At 39.8% G+C, this 16,752-nt stretch overlaps 2 protein-coding genes across 2 annotated transcripts in view; one reads left to right on the plus strand and one right to left on the minus strand.

Annotated features, from left to right (window-relative positions):
* The window catches only part of PDE8B (phosphodiesterase 8B), a 215,120-nt gene extending 202,426 nt beyond the window's left edge, over positions 1 to 12,694 (plus strand). Inside the window, exons 18-22 of the mRNA XM_025047845.1 lie at positions 4,084 to 4,306; positions 6,050 to 6,170; positions 8,114 to 8,281; positions 10,349 to 10,478; positions 10,983 to 12,694. Coding sequence (XP_024903613.1) covers positions 4,084 to 4,306; positions 6,050 to 6,170; positions 8,114 to 8,281; positions 10,349 to 10,478; positions 10,983 to 11,092 — 752 coding nt within the window. The 3' untranslated portion in view covers positions 11,093 to 12,694. The remainder of the gene's footprint in view (positions 1 to 4,083; positions 4,307 to 6,049; positions 6,171 to 8,113; positions 8,282 to 10,348; positions 10,479 to 10,982) is intronic.
* A 3,086-nt stretch (positions 12,695 to 15,780) lies between these two features.
* Positions 15,781 to 16,752, minus strand: part of WDR41 (WD repeat domain 41) — a 44,384-nt gene continuing 43,412 nt past the window's right edge. Inside the window, exon 13 of the mRNA XM_015590311.2 lies at positions 15,781 to 16,005. Within this exon, the coding sequence (XP_015445797.1) occupies positions 15,853 to 16,005 (153 nt within the window). The 3' untranslated portion in view covers positions 15,781 to 15,852. The remainder of the gene's footprint in view (positions 16,006 to 16,752) is intronic.

Raw genomic sequence — 16,752 nt, forward strand, 5'->3', positions numbered from 1 at the left:
GTGATCTAGTTACCTGCCTAGACTGAAGATCCAAGAACTCAATCTTAATAAATATATTAAGGAAACAGCTATTTTGCAACCAATTTAACAGGTCTTTTGGCTATCAAATCAGTCATTTCGCTGTTGTAAAGGCATGGCCTTTACCTAGCCCTCCCCTCCCTAAAACACCCAAAATAATGACTTATGCCACTGCAGAGACTCTTTTACATGCCTGGCTGATCCAGGAACCCACTCTCTAAATGTTCACTAGAAGCCCTTTATACTGGGTGAGAGGACAGAGTTATTATAGCAAATGGTTACTAGGTCTAGAGGTTATGTTTTAGGATCAGAATTTGGCAGTTGGTATATTATAATCCAGATAGTAATGAGCTCTTTAGCATTGTACTGATTTACATACATGTGTTTTGCGTAGGTGTCAATGTATCTGTATATTCATGACTTGTGTAATTCTGAAAGAGTCCCATGTCCCTTTGTCTTACTTAGAAGTCAATACCGTCATGTACAGGTACCGATTTGTAGGGCAGCCCTATGTACACCCCTTGTACAGCTGGCAGGAGGTCCCTATCTCCCCTCTTCCCAACTACCATCATTTGCACGATGAAGCTTGTAATTCCTTTGCTACAATTAGAACTCAAGCTTAGAGAGGTACTGTATAGAGACCGAAATTCACATCAATCTGCAAATGCCTAACATGAGATCATTTTCTTAGCTTTAAGGCCCTGGGTGCTTGAGAGTGGCAGTGGGACAGGCGAAAGCAGCAGAAATGGTGCCAAAATGGGGAGGGGGAATGTTTCATTCTAAGTTTTGTCAAAAACTGATCCTGGTATTCATTTTCATCAGCAAGAAAGAAAGGAATGTTTTCCAAAAATGATGCTTTCAAAGATTTTTGTCTCCTACTTTGTAAAAAAAAAAAAAAATGATATTACAGGCATTATCAGTCTGTTTCTATAGCACTTTTGAGGAGCTAAAACACTTCCAGATTCCTACTCCAAGTTCATGTTGCTCCATTTTACACTATGTGAGATATCATACAGCTGAGGTTGCACATTGCCAACTGAGGACAGGACCCAGGGCATTAACTCCAAGACCAAAGTGATCCTAGAGCTACTGCAGTCTTGAGTTAGAGATGAGCCTCACTTAAGTAGAACTACTCTAGAAAAACACAGATTAAACACTTGATAAATTAGAGAATACTTAGTCACTTTATTATCTCCCTGACTCTCCCTCCACTAAAATAAGAATTTTTGTTTAAATTATGAGTTCTAATGCATTCAGACTCTGGTTGAATTTCTCAAATAGCAGCAACAGAAACAAGTCTAAGACTAGATATAATATGCTTACAATTCAAAACACATTTTCTAACTCTGGCAGCCCCTGCTAGAGAATTAGAAAAATTTAGAACCGCGAGGAACCTTGGAGCATTGGGCCGGAGGGGCTCCTGAGCTCAGATGTACTTGCAGCCCAAGATCACTGGTTAATATGTGCGAGGTGCTTCAGGTGAGATTTACTCCTCAGGCCTCTTCTATCAGACCTGCTGCCACTGATGGAATCAGGAAAATGTGTTTTTACCAAATGCCCACATCATGTTACCCTTAATTTCTTTATGCCATAAGGCTAAAATTCTTAATGTCATCATGATGTAGTTCTACATCTTCAACCCAGCCATATAGATGAGATGCCCAGAGCTGACATTCTCTTTCATTTTGTCTCAGACTCTATCCTCTTCCCATATTTACTGGTTCCCAGGAACCCACAGCAAGTGGAGAGGTCAGGATAGCCAGCATTCTTGTTATTCTCCTGGTATAAGTGTTTACCCTAGATAAGGAGCTGTTTGAAAGGCTGTTCTAGAAGTCCATTTTGGCCCATCTCCCTCGGCGTGATCCAAATCTACTCCTGCTGGTTAAAGAAGGAAAAAAAAAAACTATACAGAAACGTCTGTACCTCCAAGGTTTGGAATTTCTCCTATTGTGGGTATAGTGGGAAGTTTTCTTTCACAAGACAGTCCCACCCTCCCTCCCAAAGGAAGGGCATTGCTTCTCCCACATGGTCGTGAGCAGGCCCAGTCTTCTTTTCCTGCCTCCTCCCATGATCAGACATTGCATTAGACAGTGCCCACCAAAACTGCAGGATGTGGCTCCTTATTGGTACCTTCGTAAAAGTGCCAGGTTTAAATCACTGTAAGCTGGAAGGCAAGGCACATTTCATCTAATGCTCCTTGTCTATTCCAGTTATTTGAATCTATTTCATTGAAGAATTTTAAAATTTGGCCCCAGACTCCAAGCAAGATTAAATGTACTCCAGGAATACTAGCTGAGGGCCCCACGAGTCCTTACTGCACAGGTAGAATCGGTGAGAGCGGAGCCCTGACTGTCCCGCAGGTTACCAGGCCCCTCCTGGCCAGCAGCAAAATGAGGCCAGGCAGGTGAGCTTGCCTGGTCATTAAGAGGATCAGCCTCTGAGAAGCTGAGGGAGCGGCACTGACTGTTGCGCCTGTTTAGGAAACCTGCTGTGTAGACTGGGGCCAGGCCAGGGTTGCCCACCAGCTCCAGGTCAGGACCGGAAGTGGACGCGCTCGCTCCCCCTTTAGGGACAGCTTCCAGCTGTCGGAGCGGCGCTTCAGATTCACTGTACCTTACCCGTTAGCATCTGAGAAGCAGCCTGCAGTTTTTCCACCCACGGCCTATGAAAACAAACTGGAAGTACAAACATTATGCCCACCCACCCCCTCCAGACTCATCTTGGGATCACTTTTTCCTTCATTCACTCCTCCAGTCACATGATGCTCTTCGTTTCTCGAATAAACCACTTTTTTGTTTCACCTCGGGAGCACATAGGCTCTTCTTTCTGCCTGGAATTTTCTCCCTTGCCACTCTTTGCCTAGCGAATTCCTGCTTAGTAAAAAAAAAAAAAAAAAAAATCGCTTCTTTAGAGAAGCTATCCCTGCCCACCCTCCGGACCTATGTTGTTCAATATGGCAGCCATTGGCCGCATGTGGCTATTTATATTTAATTAAAATTAAATAAATGAAAAATTCAGTTCCTCAGTTGCACTGGCCACATTTCAAGTGTCCAGTAAGCTACATGTGACTAGGGGTTACTGCATTCAGCAGCACAGATACAGACATTTCCATCACACAGAAAGCTAAATGCATAGTGCTACCCCAAACTAGATCAGGCCTCATGGTTTTACCTCTCAAAGCATCTGTACCTTCTTTGTTAGCACGTCTCAGTAAGTTACTTTTGTGGATTTTTAAAAAAAATTTGTGCCTTCCCAGGTAAATTATCGACTTCATTAGTACAGAGGGGAAGCCTGTGTAATTCATCACAGTAGCTCCAGCACTCTGCATGACAACTGGGCACTCAAAGAAGCATCTAGTAAATGATTACTGAATGAATGAATTAGAAAAGGACAGCGGTCTCTTACATAACAGTAGGCCATTTGATAACTTCCTCCTAAAGCTGTGAGCTGAGAAAACATTTGTATTCCCAATGCTCTGGTTTCTCAATTATATAAGAGAGCTTTAGAAAAAGAGCTTCCCTTTTTACCTTTGCTACCTGCTAACCCAGAGTGAATTTTGTTCTTAACGGCAAGAGCACCCTTTTACCTCAGCTTTCCCAGGAAAATTCTTCTCACCCTTGATCTGCTTGTACTGCTTGGTTCTCATCCTTCTACCTTTACGTGAAGAGTTGTGTTTTATCTATGCCATTTACTGCCATGCTCTCAAAATCTTTTCAGAAGTAGGCAAATAAAATGAGTAATATTTGTGATCACAGGCCACTTTCCGCTGTCAGCTCATGGACAGAGTCATGGCAATAGCCCACTTGGCTTCTTCATGCGGAACTGGAGTGACTGTGCTCTGCGGAAGGAATTTAAGTACCCGTTATAACTGCAGCTCAGATTTCCGTCTTCTTCAGGATAATCAACAGCACATCAAGGCGATGTGTCCTAGGCAGCCTCTCAGCTTCTGGGAAGTCAGGGAAGGCTTGATAATCCCAGCTCCCCAGGCCCGACCCCTCCTGAGATACGGCGATGAGTGAAGGTCTCCTATGTCCAGTGGGTAATGCTCAACTTTGCCTCTCCAACTCCAGGGAAGCCTCGATCAGCTGGATGAGGTGGCAGCATTGATTGCTGCCACGGTCCATGACGTGGACCACCCGGGAAGGACCAACTCTTTCCTGTGCAATGCGGGCAGTGAACTTGCTGTGCTTTATAATGACACCGCTGTCTTGGAGAGTCACCACACAGCCCTGGCCTTCCAGCTGACGGTCAAGGACAGCAAGTGCAACATTTTCAAGAATATTGACAGGTTGGTTGTGCTTGGGCTCCTATGCTCAGGTTTGTGAAGTATAAGTAGGATACTCAGTTTTCCCTAACTTCCAAAGTATTTAGCTTTCTCTTAGGAGAAAGAAGGAAAAATAAGAATACTGTACCATCGTATCAGACAGTAAAATAATAACTTCCCCCTTATCAACTTAATTGTACTTTTCAGACTGCTTTCATCTTTTTAAATCTCATTTGGTCTTCAACAAGTTCATGAAAATGTTTTATACACAGTGACTCTATAAATATTGATTGTATTGCTAATAAGTATAGCAAATATCTTTACCCTCCTAGGAGGACATCCTGTCTTTTGTGTAACTCAAGAAAAATGCATCCTTCCCCGTCCATCCCCAGTTCGATTTTTGGCTACTTAAAATCCTAACTCATGAGGAAACGACAGTGTTCTACAGGTGCCAGCCGAGCTGCTGGAGCCCAAAGAGTTGGGCAGGTTTCCCCATAGATGTTGTACTTTCTTCAGGTGAGAGCTGGCCAAATGGGAACAGATAACAATTCCCCTTGACTGCCACAACTGCGGTGCAGCTATGGTTATTTCCCATAGAGCACCAGCCAGCCTGGAGGGCAGGCTCCTGGGAGAGGGCAGTGTTTAGAGAGTACAGAGCCCACTCAGGCCTCAAGGCCTGCCTGTCAACATGAACCTATCGATCAGTTTGGTCTCCAGAAATCTGAGAAATATGGAGACCAGTTATTCCAGCTTTAACTTAAGTTTCATCAGTATCAAGGACTGTATTTAGAACTTTCACAAAAAAGAATTATTTCCAGTAGCCAGTTTTATTCAGCTTCCCATTCTGGCTCTTGAAGTTAGAAATACGAGACAGTAATTTGGGGCAGGGCTGTTGCTCCATCTATTACAACATCTGTCTAATTATAACTTAGAGAATTAACAGGAAAACATTCTTCCAATGTTTAATGCTATTACTGCCATTAAAAGAAATGATAATTCTCTGCCTTGTAGGACATTTGGTCCTGTCCAAAATGTCCATGGTGACATTTGGTCCAAACCAAAAGGTCCTGTCCAAAATGTGTATAGCTAATATCGATCCTCTTCTGCAGTATTCTAACTCCGACCCATCTACCTAACCCCATGTGCCATGACCAGCTAGGCTACTGATGTAAGAAGGGTTGTTATTGGCAATACAGGCACAACACAGTTGTTGGACCAATAAAACATGATCGTCTTTTCTGTGTGTTAATCCTGTAAACCAAAAGTTTAAATAAAAGTTATGACCTATTAGAACGCAGGGACGTTTTCTAAGCATGGATATTTTGGACAGGCCCAAATGTCCACTAAGCATTCTCTATAATAAGAAACTATGTCTGCACTGAATGCAGTGGGACAGCTCATCAGATTTCTGCATTAGCCTTGTAAGGAAGCAACTTGTCATTTCCTTCCACCTCACTGTTTTGATGTTGCCAAGGGAAGATAAAAAGGAATCACCTTGTAAAGTAAGTGCCCACTGTGTGACAGGTACTTTTTTAATATACTCATAAATCACATGAAGGTCAGCTGTCACTGGGGAAAATGGAATAGTGTCAACAAGTCCTGGCTTGGTGGGACGGTAAGCAGGAAAATTTTGTGATCTATACTCATTTCTTAACTCTGTGACCCCAGCTTCCTCCTAGATTGTGGGAAGTGTGGTGAAATGGTAGCAGAACAGTTCTAATTCGGGACATGACATAAACTCAGCTCTTTGTCTTCTGATTATTTTAGGAACCATTATCGAACACTGCGCCAGGCTATTATTGACATGGTTTTAGCAACGGAGATGACAAAACACTTTGAACATGTGAACAAATTTGTGAACAGCATCAACAAGCCAATGGCAGCTGAGGTAAGCATTTCCCGTGCAATAAGATGTATCAGAGTATCTTTCCATTATAGCCTACTCTGACCTCAAAGCATTTTCTCTCCCTCTTGAATGCAAGGTGCTTATTTGCTTGAAGTTGGTAAAGAAGGGCTGACAGTACTGGCCACTTGTTTTCCCTGGGAATGAGAATAGATTGACAGTGTCCACAGCAACTCTGAGCTCCTTGAAGGAAAAGCCCTGAGATAAAGCCAGTGGTGACAAAAGGAGGTAGGCCCAAAGAATATGATGGAAGAAGCCTGCAGACAGCAGACTAGCACAAATGGTGGTATTTTAGGAATCCAAAGCCCTTTCTAATTCTCTGTTTTTTTGAGCTGTTGGGAGACCTCAAAATTGGATGTTTTAAAGAACTACATTCTTGCTGGTTTGCATATCAGTACCTAAAGACATATAGTCAAACTGGGAATGACTAGTTGCAAACAAAAGCGAAATTGTTTCTCTTTAAACTTTACTGATGCACCTTGGACCTGCGTTAAAGTCCCTACAAACTTGAGTTTTGGGAACATGGACAGAAGGTTCACATTTCTTGTTTAAAATGAGATCAACTGCCCTCTGAAACCATGACGCTGTCCACAGCCCTATAAAGTTAGAAAAGCTTTCTGCTCATTCCTGTTGAGCAGGACCTCGAGGTTGCATACGTGGGTGGATGATGAATGGTTGTCTTAAAAGTAACCTGACAATCAGTAAGGAGACCGTCAGTGTAGGACCCATCACATGACCAGCCTGGATGGAGGAACAGTGTCCACCTCACCTGTGTTCTCCATCCCCTAGGGATTCCACAGCACAATGCCAGGGCCCTCCTTCCAGAGAAGACTTATGGGAGCAGGATCTGAGCATTTAGGAGGGGAAAACTATATAGAATCATAGAATTTAGAATTGGGAAGGTCATCTATCCAAGTAAGCCCCCAACTCCGTGTTGACATTGATTATTTACCACAGTAACTAGAGTAAGCAGTATATTCCCAGTGGTAAATAAAACAACCTTCAGAACATAATTCTGCCCATTGATGGTTTAATAAGTAGGTCCAATCTCAAAACAAACCAAACAAAAACGCTTAAATGTCATGCAGTCTTTCGGCTTGGCAGAGCTCTGGAGAGCTAATTAACTGTTTTCACACAATCAATTTGGTGATGTCTTTGAAAGCAGAGGATAGCAATCTTCTAGGGTTTGCATAACTGGCCTGTTGTTGCACTTATGTAAGCCTACTCACAGACCTGGCCACTTGGCTCAGAACCACTGACATCACTAGCTGTGTACTGGTGTACGACCAGTCTTTTTAAACATGGCTGAACATACCTATTCCTGCCTTGGCGCACTTTCTGTTCCTAATACCCAAAAGACTTACACTCCTAAGAGCGGCCAGGAAGCATTGATGGACGCATACCTTAAGAGAAAGTAACCAAAACAGGAGGCTGTGGGTGAATAGGGGTGAGACAGGAGGTCCTAGCAGAGAGGGAGCTGGTAGGTATAAATAGAAATTAAATAATTGAAGGGTTACATGTATGTGTGATTCCCCTATTTTTAATATATTTTAAAAAACTGAATGTTCTGCTTTTATACATTTCCTGATAAAACTGGGGTGGGGGGAAGCTCTCTGTCTTTAAGATTACACACTAAACACAAAACAACAAAAAACTGCTTGTAGCAGTTACCTCTGGGAAGAGGATGGAACTGAGAGGACTGGATGGGTGGTGATGGGAACTCTGACCTCTTAAACTGTTTTTTATTGCTTAAGGTTGTTTGTTTTAACAAGAATATATCAGGAATTAATGATAGGAAAACCTCCTTCACTGAGTTCACCATGCCTCAGTCAGGGTGCCTGGGTGATCACCATCTAATGCCTGGTCATTTAGCCCTGTGGGTTTCACCATCATCTTGAACCAACCGTCATTCTGATAATGTTTTCTAGATTGAGGGCAGTGACTGTGAATGCAACCCTGTTGGGAAGAACTTTCCCGAAAACCAAACTCTGATCAAGCGCATGATGATTAAGTGTGCTGACGTGGCCAACCCGTGCCGCCCCCTGGACCTGTGCATCGAATGGGCTGGGAGGATCTCTGAGGAGTACTTTGCACAGGTGCGTGGCCTCTCTGGGGAAGCTCCACTCTCTTCTGGGAATGGCCCCAGGTCATACAACTCCGGATTCTCCAGCCAAGTGACTTTATCAATGTAAAGTGAGTAAATGACTCCTCCTTGGAAGAAAATGGCTCACCCCAACCTGGAGTAGATTTATGGTTCCTTCAAGAGACTAACTGATGTGGCTGGTCACTAACCAAAGTCTCTCTAGGGAAAAGGGATAAACTAGGCCTGTGGAAGTATCTTTGCATCTTCACATTATTAGATCCTGAACTTCCACAAAAATTTGGGAAATCAAGCATTCACTAGGTTACTATTTCCATGGTGCATTATGGGGGAACACAGACATGAGTAAGAAACATCCTTGCCCATGGGTAGCTCATAATATAGTAGAGATGTAGAAATAGGCCTACATTTTGGTAAAAAATGAAAATATCTCTAAAGGAGGTATATGTTAAGTGTGCTATCAGAGTTCAGAAAGGTTTTTTTTCCTAGATAAAAGAGGGGCTTTGTGGAAATGATGTTGGAGGAGCGTTTTTTGTTTTTTGTTTTTTTTTTGAAGGATTTAAAAATGAGAAAAAATTTGAGAAAAAATTAGAATTTTTATATAAGGAGAACAGCAACATCTAGTTCACTTTGGCAGTGTGAAGAGGAGTAAAAGGAGAAAAATCCAGAAAGCAGTAGACCAAAAGATGCCATCTGAACTATAGACCTATTTCCAGAGAAGGGGCTCTAAGGACTGATATGTGTATGTTCGACAAAGACAACCACGAGTAATAGCTACAAGTAATGCATTTGAGGGGGGTGGTCTATGTGGCTGGAATGTACCGCTGAGGCAAGATAGTTGATGATATCTTAAAGGGCCGACAGGGGGAGTGGCCAGCCCAGGACCCAGTAAGTTAAATGAATTGAAGAAAAGTAGGACAAGCAGTTCTGGGCTTGTCAGAAAGAAGAGGAAATAAAAACCCAAAGTACTCCTTGAACAACAGTGGATATTTTAAGGCCGCCTGAGCCAAAAGCCAGTAGGAGGCTATTAGTGGGCTTCCCAGGACCTGGAGAGGCCTTGGAATCCCATTTGTAGTGATTCTCAAAGTATGTGAATGGGAAATGGAAAAGAACCACTTTTACGTTCGTTAAGCTCCCAATTTAGGTGTCCTTTTCTCAAAAAGGAAAATACTAGTGTTCATAAGCCCATGTGACCTAAAAATCAAGTTACAAAATGAGGCCTCTGGCTCAACACACCACTAGGAAATGCGGATCTCAATATTCAGCTCAGTAAATCACAGCCCTAATTGCACATATAAACGTACACTCCAATGTGTAAGGTACTCAGATTTATGTATACCTTGAATTGCATGAGCAATACCCAAATCTGAACAATCATAGTTTGTCAGTCATTATTTTGAGTATAAACAGTGTTCCATGGAAACTAGTGGGCTAGTTCAACTTGACTGCATACGTGCTCTTCCTTAAGACAACCAACACTGTTTGGTATGAGTTTTATGTATACTTCCTATTTTGTCACACAGGATATTAAAAAGACATATACTCAAAGGTTCAAATTTAATAAGATTAATAATTCCTACTGCTTCAATGAGGACATTCTTAAATGAAACAGGCTTTCTTTTTAAACTGCAAGCATGTGACAGTGACTACTACAATGATGACTAGTACAGTTTGGTGCGAGTTTTCTGATTCATGCTAAGGCATCAGCAGTTTTACTGACCACTGCTTCTTTACCCTCAGTGTGTCAGTATTATCCATGTTAGTATTATTAGTATTACTTTGAAGATAGTCTTGACCTTGCAATAACGAAAATAGATCTCAGGAAAAGGGGCGTGAACCCTGATATGATCAGTGCTTCAGGAGGGGCTGCAGTAGAGCAAAGAGACTTGAGAGAAGACCTGAATTTAGTTACTACATCTCAACAGGTGGTTGACATAAGTTCTGTTTCTTCATATATTCAATTGGATCGTGGCCCATTTTCCTAGGGTTGTTCTGAGAAACTAGATGCTACTATAGCAGCTACTTTTGTGCTCTATAACCCTGCATGTGTTATGTCTTACAGACTGATGAAGAGAAGAGACAGGGGCTACCAGTGGTGATGCCAGTGTTTGACCGGAATACCTGTAGCATCCCCAAGTCCCAAATCTCCTTCATTGACTACTTCATAACAGACATGTTTGATGCCTGGGATGGTAAGATAGTTTGTTTCGGAGCCCACACAATATTTTGTTACCTTTATGATGATTACCTTTAATGACATGGGTTGAGCCTAAAGCTGTAAATGAAATGTTTAATTCAGCTGTTTGTGGCCAGGTATGGTGAGGTGCAAGAATACTTTCTGTATCCTCAGCAACTGGCCTAAATCTTGTGTATGGAAGACTCAATGTATGTTTGATAAATATACCCAAGTCTTTATTTCTTCAAAGGATATGTTTCCAAAGCTTACAACAGTCGTCCACTCACACTGATAAATGGCTTTTCAATTTTTAATGAAAAGGACCTGTTCATATTTCAGAAACTAGTGTCTACTGACTTACGCTTCCCACGCTTTGTGTTCACTTGTAGCCTAAGGCCTAAGCTAGGGTCCCTCTCCTCCAATTCTGATCCCAACTTTGTCCAACAGAGCCCCAGCCTTTTGAAAATGCTCTTTGCATCTAACTTAACAGGCTTCTTTTGATTCTTTTATGTCCTTGCAGCCTTTGCACATCTGCCAGCCCTGATGCAACATTTGGCCGATAACTACAAACACTGGAAGACATTAGATGACCTGAAGTGCAAAAGTCTGAGGCTTCCATCTGACAACTGAAGCCAAGACAGAGAAGGGAACCTCCTGCCTACAAAGGGCATGGTGACTCACATTAGTGTAAAGAAGAGGCTTTCCTTTATAATGAAAATGACAGGTATAGGTTAAGTAGGTAATGTTTACTATTTGACCTTGAATCATTTAAGTCCCCAAATTTCATTTTTAGTAAGTCATGTTCCATGAAGAAAAATATATGTTCTTTTGTACAATCACTTAGTGACAAATACATGGCAAAATCCTTTGCCCTGCTGTCATCCTCTATGACCTCATCAACCACGGAGCTGAATGACTATAACAGGACACAAGCATCAAAGACGTGGTGCTTCTTAGCCCATCTCCCTGGATGATGACCAAGTAGTTTAGCTAGTATTCAGCTCAACTCACCATAAAAGTTACCATCTCTGTTTAGCTTAACTACTCTCCTCAAGAACATCAGTCTGAAGGATTCATAAGAAAAAAAAAAAAAAACAAAACTATATAAAATGAGCAAAACAACTAGGACCAAATTATTGATAAACTGGTTAGCTTCACAGCCTCCATGGCTAGGTGGTTCTTCTGATCAATGGTGTGACACTCAAGTTAGAACATAGCCTTGGCCTGGTGAGTGCCTTCTCTAGACTGGTAGCAGCAGCCTGTGTAGCCCTCTTTCCTATAAAAGGCATTCATCTTAACAGAAAGCCATCCATGATGGGAAGGGAGTGACATTTTATTTTGGGGGACTCCATGAGCTTCCCTTATTTCTAGTTAACAGAGGCAGTCACAGGCACTATATAGTATTATATACAAAAGCCATTAAATCTGAATGCCCTTAGACAAGCTTTTTTTAAAAAAAAATTTATATACATTTGCTGTTTAAAATTTTTATTAAATCTAAATTTTCTGGGTATAAGTCAGTGAAGTATGTTGTACCATGTACCATCTATACATATATATTTGGGGAGGGTATAGGGGAAGTTTCAAGGTTCAGATGTTTTTAACCTATCTATATTTGAGATCATGCTGTTTTCCTTTAATGATGTACAAAAAGACTGCAAGGTGTGTAAATATATCAGATAATAGACATGGGGAAGTAGTAAATACTATTAATTGTATGCTAAAAGCTTCTAAAGCACAAATGCATATTTTTATACGGGCTGTTTTCACAACTTTGTGATCTACATGAAGTCATATTTTCCTTTCTCTTTTACCAGCCAACCCTTCTCTATGTATTATAAATATTAGAAACTCAGTAAACGAAGTATCTTCATTTTTCTTTGAAATTCTCTGTACTCCATGCTGCATTTTAAAGAAGTATAAACAGGCTCAATTAACTGAATCAGTAGTTACTTTTTTCAAATGAAAATTGGAATGCAGAACACTTGGAACTAGTACATGGGAAAATATATATATCACTACATAACGTGCCAATGTTCTTTTTCTATGTTTTGTACCAAAAAAAAATAATAATAATTCCATGCAAAGAAATGTATCTAAATTATTTTTGTTAGATGATAAGAGAACTAGCTTGGTCAGGACAGCGGCTAGCTTTGTATTGTGATGCTGCATTATGTAAATGTGATGAAAATGTTTTTGTGAAGTACTTGTAACTAAATTCCTACAACCATTTTTCATTCCCAACAGCTGGTTTTATTTTATCTCCTCTTTCGCCTAAATTTTTCATAATTTCAAAATTTCAGTTTAGTATCCTTTATTTCATGAGTCATACACTTTGTTTTCAGAACACATTGTATTCAGGATGTCAGAATCCCATTTTAAGGAGCTAAATAATTTGCGTAGACTTCAGAAGCTTGCTTGAGGTGAGGATACTCTTTTCCTAACAATCTCTCTTTCAGTTCCATTTGGTAAGTAACATTTATCAGATGAATGGTATAGTTTAGTGGAATGCTAAATTTCATAATGACTTAAATGCTTTAAGACTGCCAGGTACTAAAGCTTTAGCATAGTGCTGCTCTTTATCAGTGTAATCTTCTACGGTGTAATCTTTTACTGAGTTGCTAACTAAATAGTGCATTCCACCAAGTAGTCAATTAGAAATTAGTCTTTCAGGTGATAATTGTAATTGCCTCTAATACTGAGTTATTTTCTAAAACACTGTTGAGGTGAGCTATATTAATTTAGGAAAATGCAACACTAATACAGAGAGAAGTCACATTACTACTACTATTTAACCAAAAGAACTAGAGAACATTACCTGGACCAGTTTGATCCTATAATTTAAGTGGTTCTTTACTTCCAGTTTCAGATTTTTACATTGGCTTGCCTTCAGAATCAGGACTGGTTAGTGTTGTGGGCAAAGACCAAGCCTCATCAGTTCAATGAGAACCACTCCACTTAGAAACATAAATGGAAGAGATGATCCAGGGCCCCCAGAGTTTAGATTCTTGTGTTGTATGAATACAGAATACAGCCAGAGAATGAGGTAAAAAGGCATACTACTACACAGTGTTGCAAATACAATAAAGTTGAAAACTAAGCTAGAAAAAATACACATAATATATGTTGACCTCCATTATAACTATAGTCTTCTAAATTAAGGCATTCATGAAAGCAAAAACCAAGTCCAGTCAATGGGTTGGAGGCTTCTCTCCAGTTTCTCTGGTGGAAATGAGAGTATAACAACAGGGATTTATAGTGGTACTGACAGTACAATTTGCTCCCAAAACTCACCTGTGGTTTATATCACTCCTTGTGACTAGATTACTATCACAAAACACTAACCCAGAACAGATTAGAAAAAGTTTAAAATATCTACGAATTACTCATATAATTCATTGACTAAGTCATGAACTAACGCAGAATTTCCAAAAAAAAATGCTAGCTAGTAATGAACAAACATCCATCTACAGAGGAAGATTAAAAGCCTGAGAATGACTGAGATAAACTGATATGCACTCGGACCAGAATGCACGTCTGCCTGGCGTAGGGATACTACCTATGCTCCAAGTTCAGAATGAAAGATCAGAAAGCTGGCTGTGTGCGACTCCACAATAACAATTTGTTTGCTAAAGGGAGTGCTAATTTTCCTATTCGCATTCTTCTGTAATGGAGGTAACAAATTTTAATATATTTCTCCATGAAGCTATTTTCATTGTAAATTAAAACAATGACTGAACATCATTTGGTTTTCCTCAAGTAATAGTCACATAAACCTTTATCTCTTATTCCACAGTCCCCTTCGATTTCTGTTTTTAAAGCCACCCAATGATGAGAATGGAATAAACAGAGCTATCAAATTGCAAGGCCTTACCTGTCTGGGCCTCAGTTTCCTCATTTATAACATTATACTGGTCAGGCATAGATGACCTTACGTCTTCCAGTCTTTGTAGGCAGTTATGGAAACAACCGTCAAAGGTAAAACTCGCAAAAACAATTTATAAAGATTTCATCAAGGGTGTGTGTAATGAACAAATCTGCAGGAAGTGTTCTTTGAGAAGGATCAGTCTTCTTACACATCTATCACTTTGCACTTTAACAGGATTCTTTCATCAGCAGTTTAAGAATAACTCCACAACTAAACTCGCCCATTTTTTAATGTGTGGAACACTTTTTTTTTATTCTTTAGTACCAAAAGAGAGAAAGAGTGCTGTGATATAAGGCCAGTGGGGTGAGGAAGATGACTAAATCTCACTGGTCACTGCAAGTGAAGCCTCAAGCATTTCACATTTGAGTCAAGGATAAGATAAATCAGGCATTTTTGGCTACAGTCTGTCTTTGGAAACACTCCTTATTTACTAATCTAGCACTCATCCTGCATACATGAGCGGCAGCTGCCAGTATAGTACCAATCTAGCCCAGAGCTGTTCAGGCCAGTTCACACCGGAGGGAAAATACACTATAAGATTCCTATTGATTTGAGTTAATAGGACTTTTTAGTAGGTAGAACTAAAAGTAAAAAATGATTTAAACAAATTAGTTGGCACACACACAAAAAAAGTTGTAGTTAAATAGTTACTAAACACCAAGGGAATGTGTAAGATAAAGGATATCACAAGGTTTCTTAATCAAATGGGCTCTAAAAAAAAAACAAAAAATAAGCTTCTAATTGATGCCACAACTTTACTGTTCTATTTCTCCCTACAAGGTCTAAATTCAAATTAAGAAGCTCAAAGCATGCACCACTTCAACAGAAGCACAAAGTGCAACTATTACACAATATTCATTTTCTACTGGGAAGGAACTTTTCTGGAGATCACAAGGTTTAAATTCAGATATGCTACATTCTACCTGTTCTTCAGTGGTTTTCAATTTTTCTCCCAAATATCTTCTGTAGTTATCAGGCATATTTATTTTTTTAACAGCAGGTTCCTTAAATTTTTAAAAGAATGAAGAGGTATAGTTAAAATATTCATTTTGGAAAATAGTATTTCAAAATCCAAAAAGGCTAGAGGCAACAAAATTATACTAAATAAAGAGACTGAGTACTAGTCTCCTTATTAAACATAAGCTCACAATTTCTGGTATAGAACTTTAAGGAAAAAAATTTAATTGTCTATAAGGCCACTAAAGTATAATTCTGTATCAACAGATACTGTGATCTGGAAATTTCACTTTCTGAAAATTCACTGCTGAAATCCTTGCAAGTATAGTCTTTGGTGAATGTACTAATACCTAAGAAGCAACTTGTCGCTGGTTTGCATTCCACAAAAAAGAATTCAGTTTTATGTAGTGATAAGAAAAAAGACACATTTAGATATGTTAATGGTTTTCAGAGTGTTACCCTATATTTGATGTTCAAGGTTTTCATGCATTCCAAAATCCTTACACTAGACAGCAAGATATAAGTCACCATTCTCCTCTAATTTTTGAAATAATTTTAAACTGCGTAATCCAGATTCTCGTTCTCCGTTTTTCCACAAAATAATGAGATGATCAGCAGAGCATGTCACTAGTCCATGATCTTCAAAGTACAGAAACATCTGTAAAGAAATTTAAAACTCCTGATAATAGTAACTTCAGGGGTAAGAAAAGAGGTCGATACTAGGTTAACACATGTGATTGTAAGATAAGAGCCTTGTAGACTTCTTTGGATCTGAATGTAAAACTGTATTTTCCATGAGAAATTTTATTTTTAAGTGTTGCTAATAGTCACATACAAATATCTTCTGAATTGTACCATATTATTCAAGTACTGGTTTTAAGATTTTGTCAGAAGTCCTGCCTTACTTAATCATTTATACTTGCCTCATTATTTATACACAAATGGCTACCAAAAAGGTCTGAATTCAAAGTTCTCCAAGGTCGGTAAACACTGGCTTCAGCTCTCTCATTAAAAGGAGTTATAGTAAATCCATTTATAAGCATTTACTGGGTATCATCTATATGCTTATGGTCCCTACCCTCAAGAAGGTTCTAATTTAGTTGTAAAATCATAGTTGAAACCATTAGGGCACCAATTAAAGACTATCTAATCAAGCACTATATATTAATGTAGTTCAGACTATCATTTGCCACAGAAATTCATAAAAAGGGGACACAGATCAGTAATAACTGAGGTTGTCAGAGGAAGCTTCTATGTAAACCTCTCCAAATAGAGAGAAGTTCATGCTCAGTTAAGGAATAGGCTAGAAATTAAGAATAGGAAAATAGTGTTGATGAGAAGCCAGCATGAACATTATGGAGTGGAGAGCTGGCATGAGGAGATAAATGAAGCCAAGAAAAGGATG

This window comes from Pteropus alecto, unplaced genomic scaffold (assembly GCF_000325575.1).
Source record: "Pteropus alecto unplaced genomic scaffold, ASM32557v1 scaffold20, whole genome shotgun sequence".
NCBI lineage: Eukaryota > Metazoa > Chordata > Mammalia > Chiroptera > Pteropodidae > Pteropus > Pteropus alecto.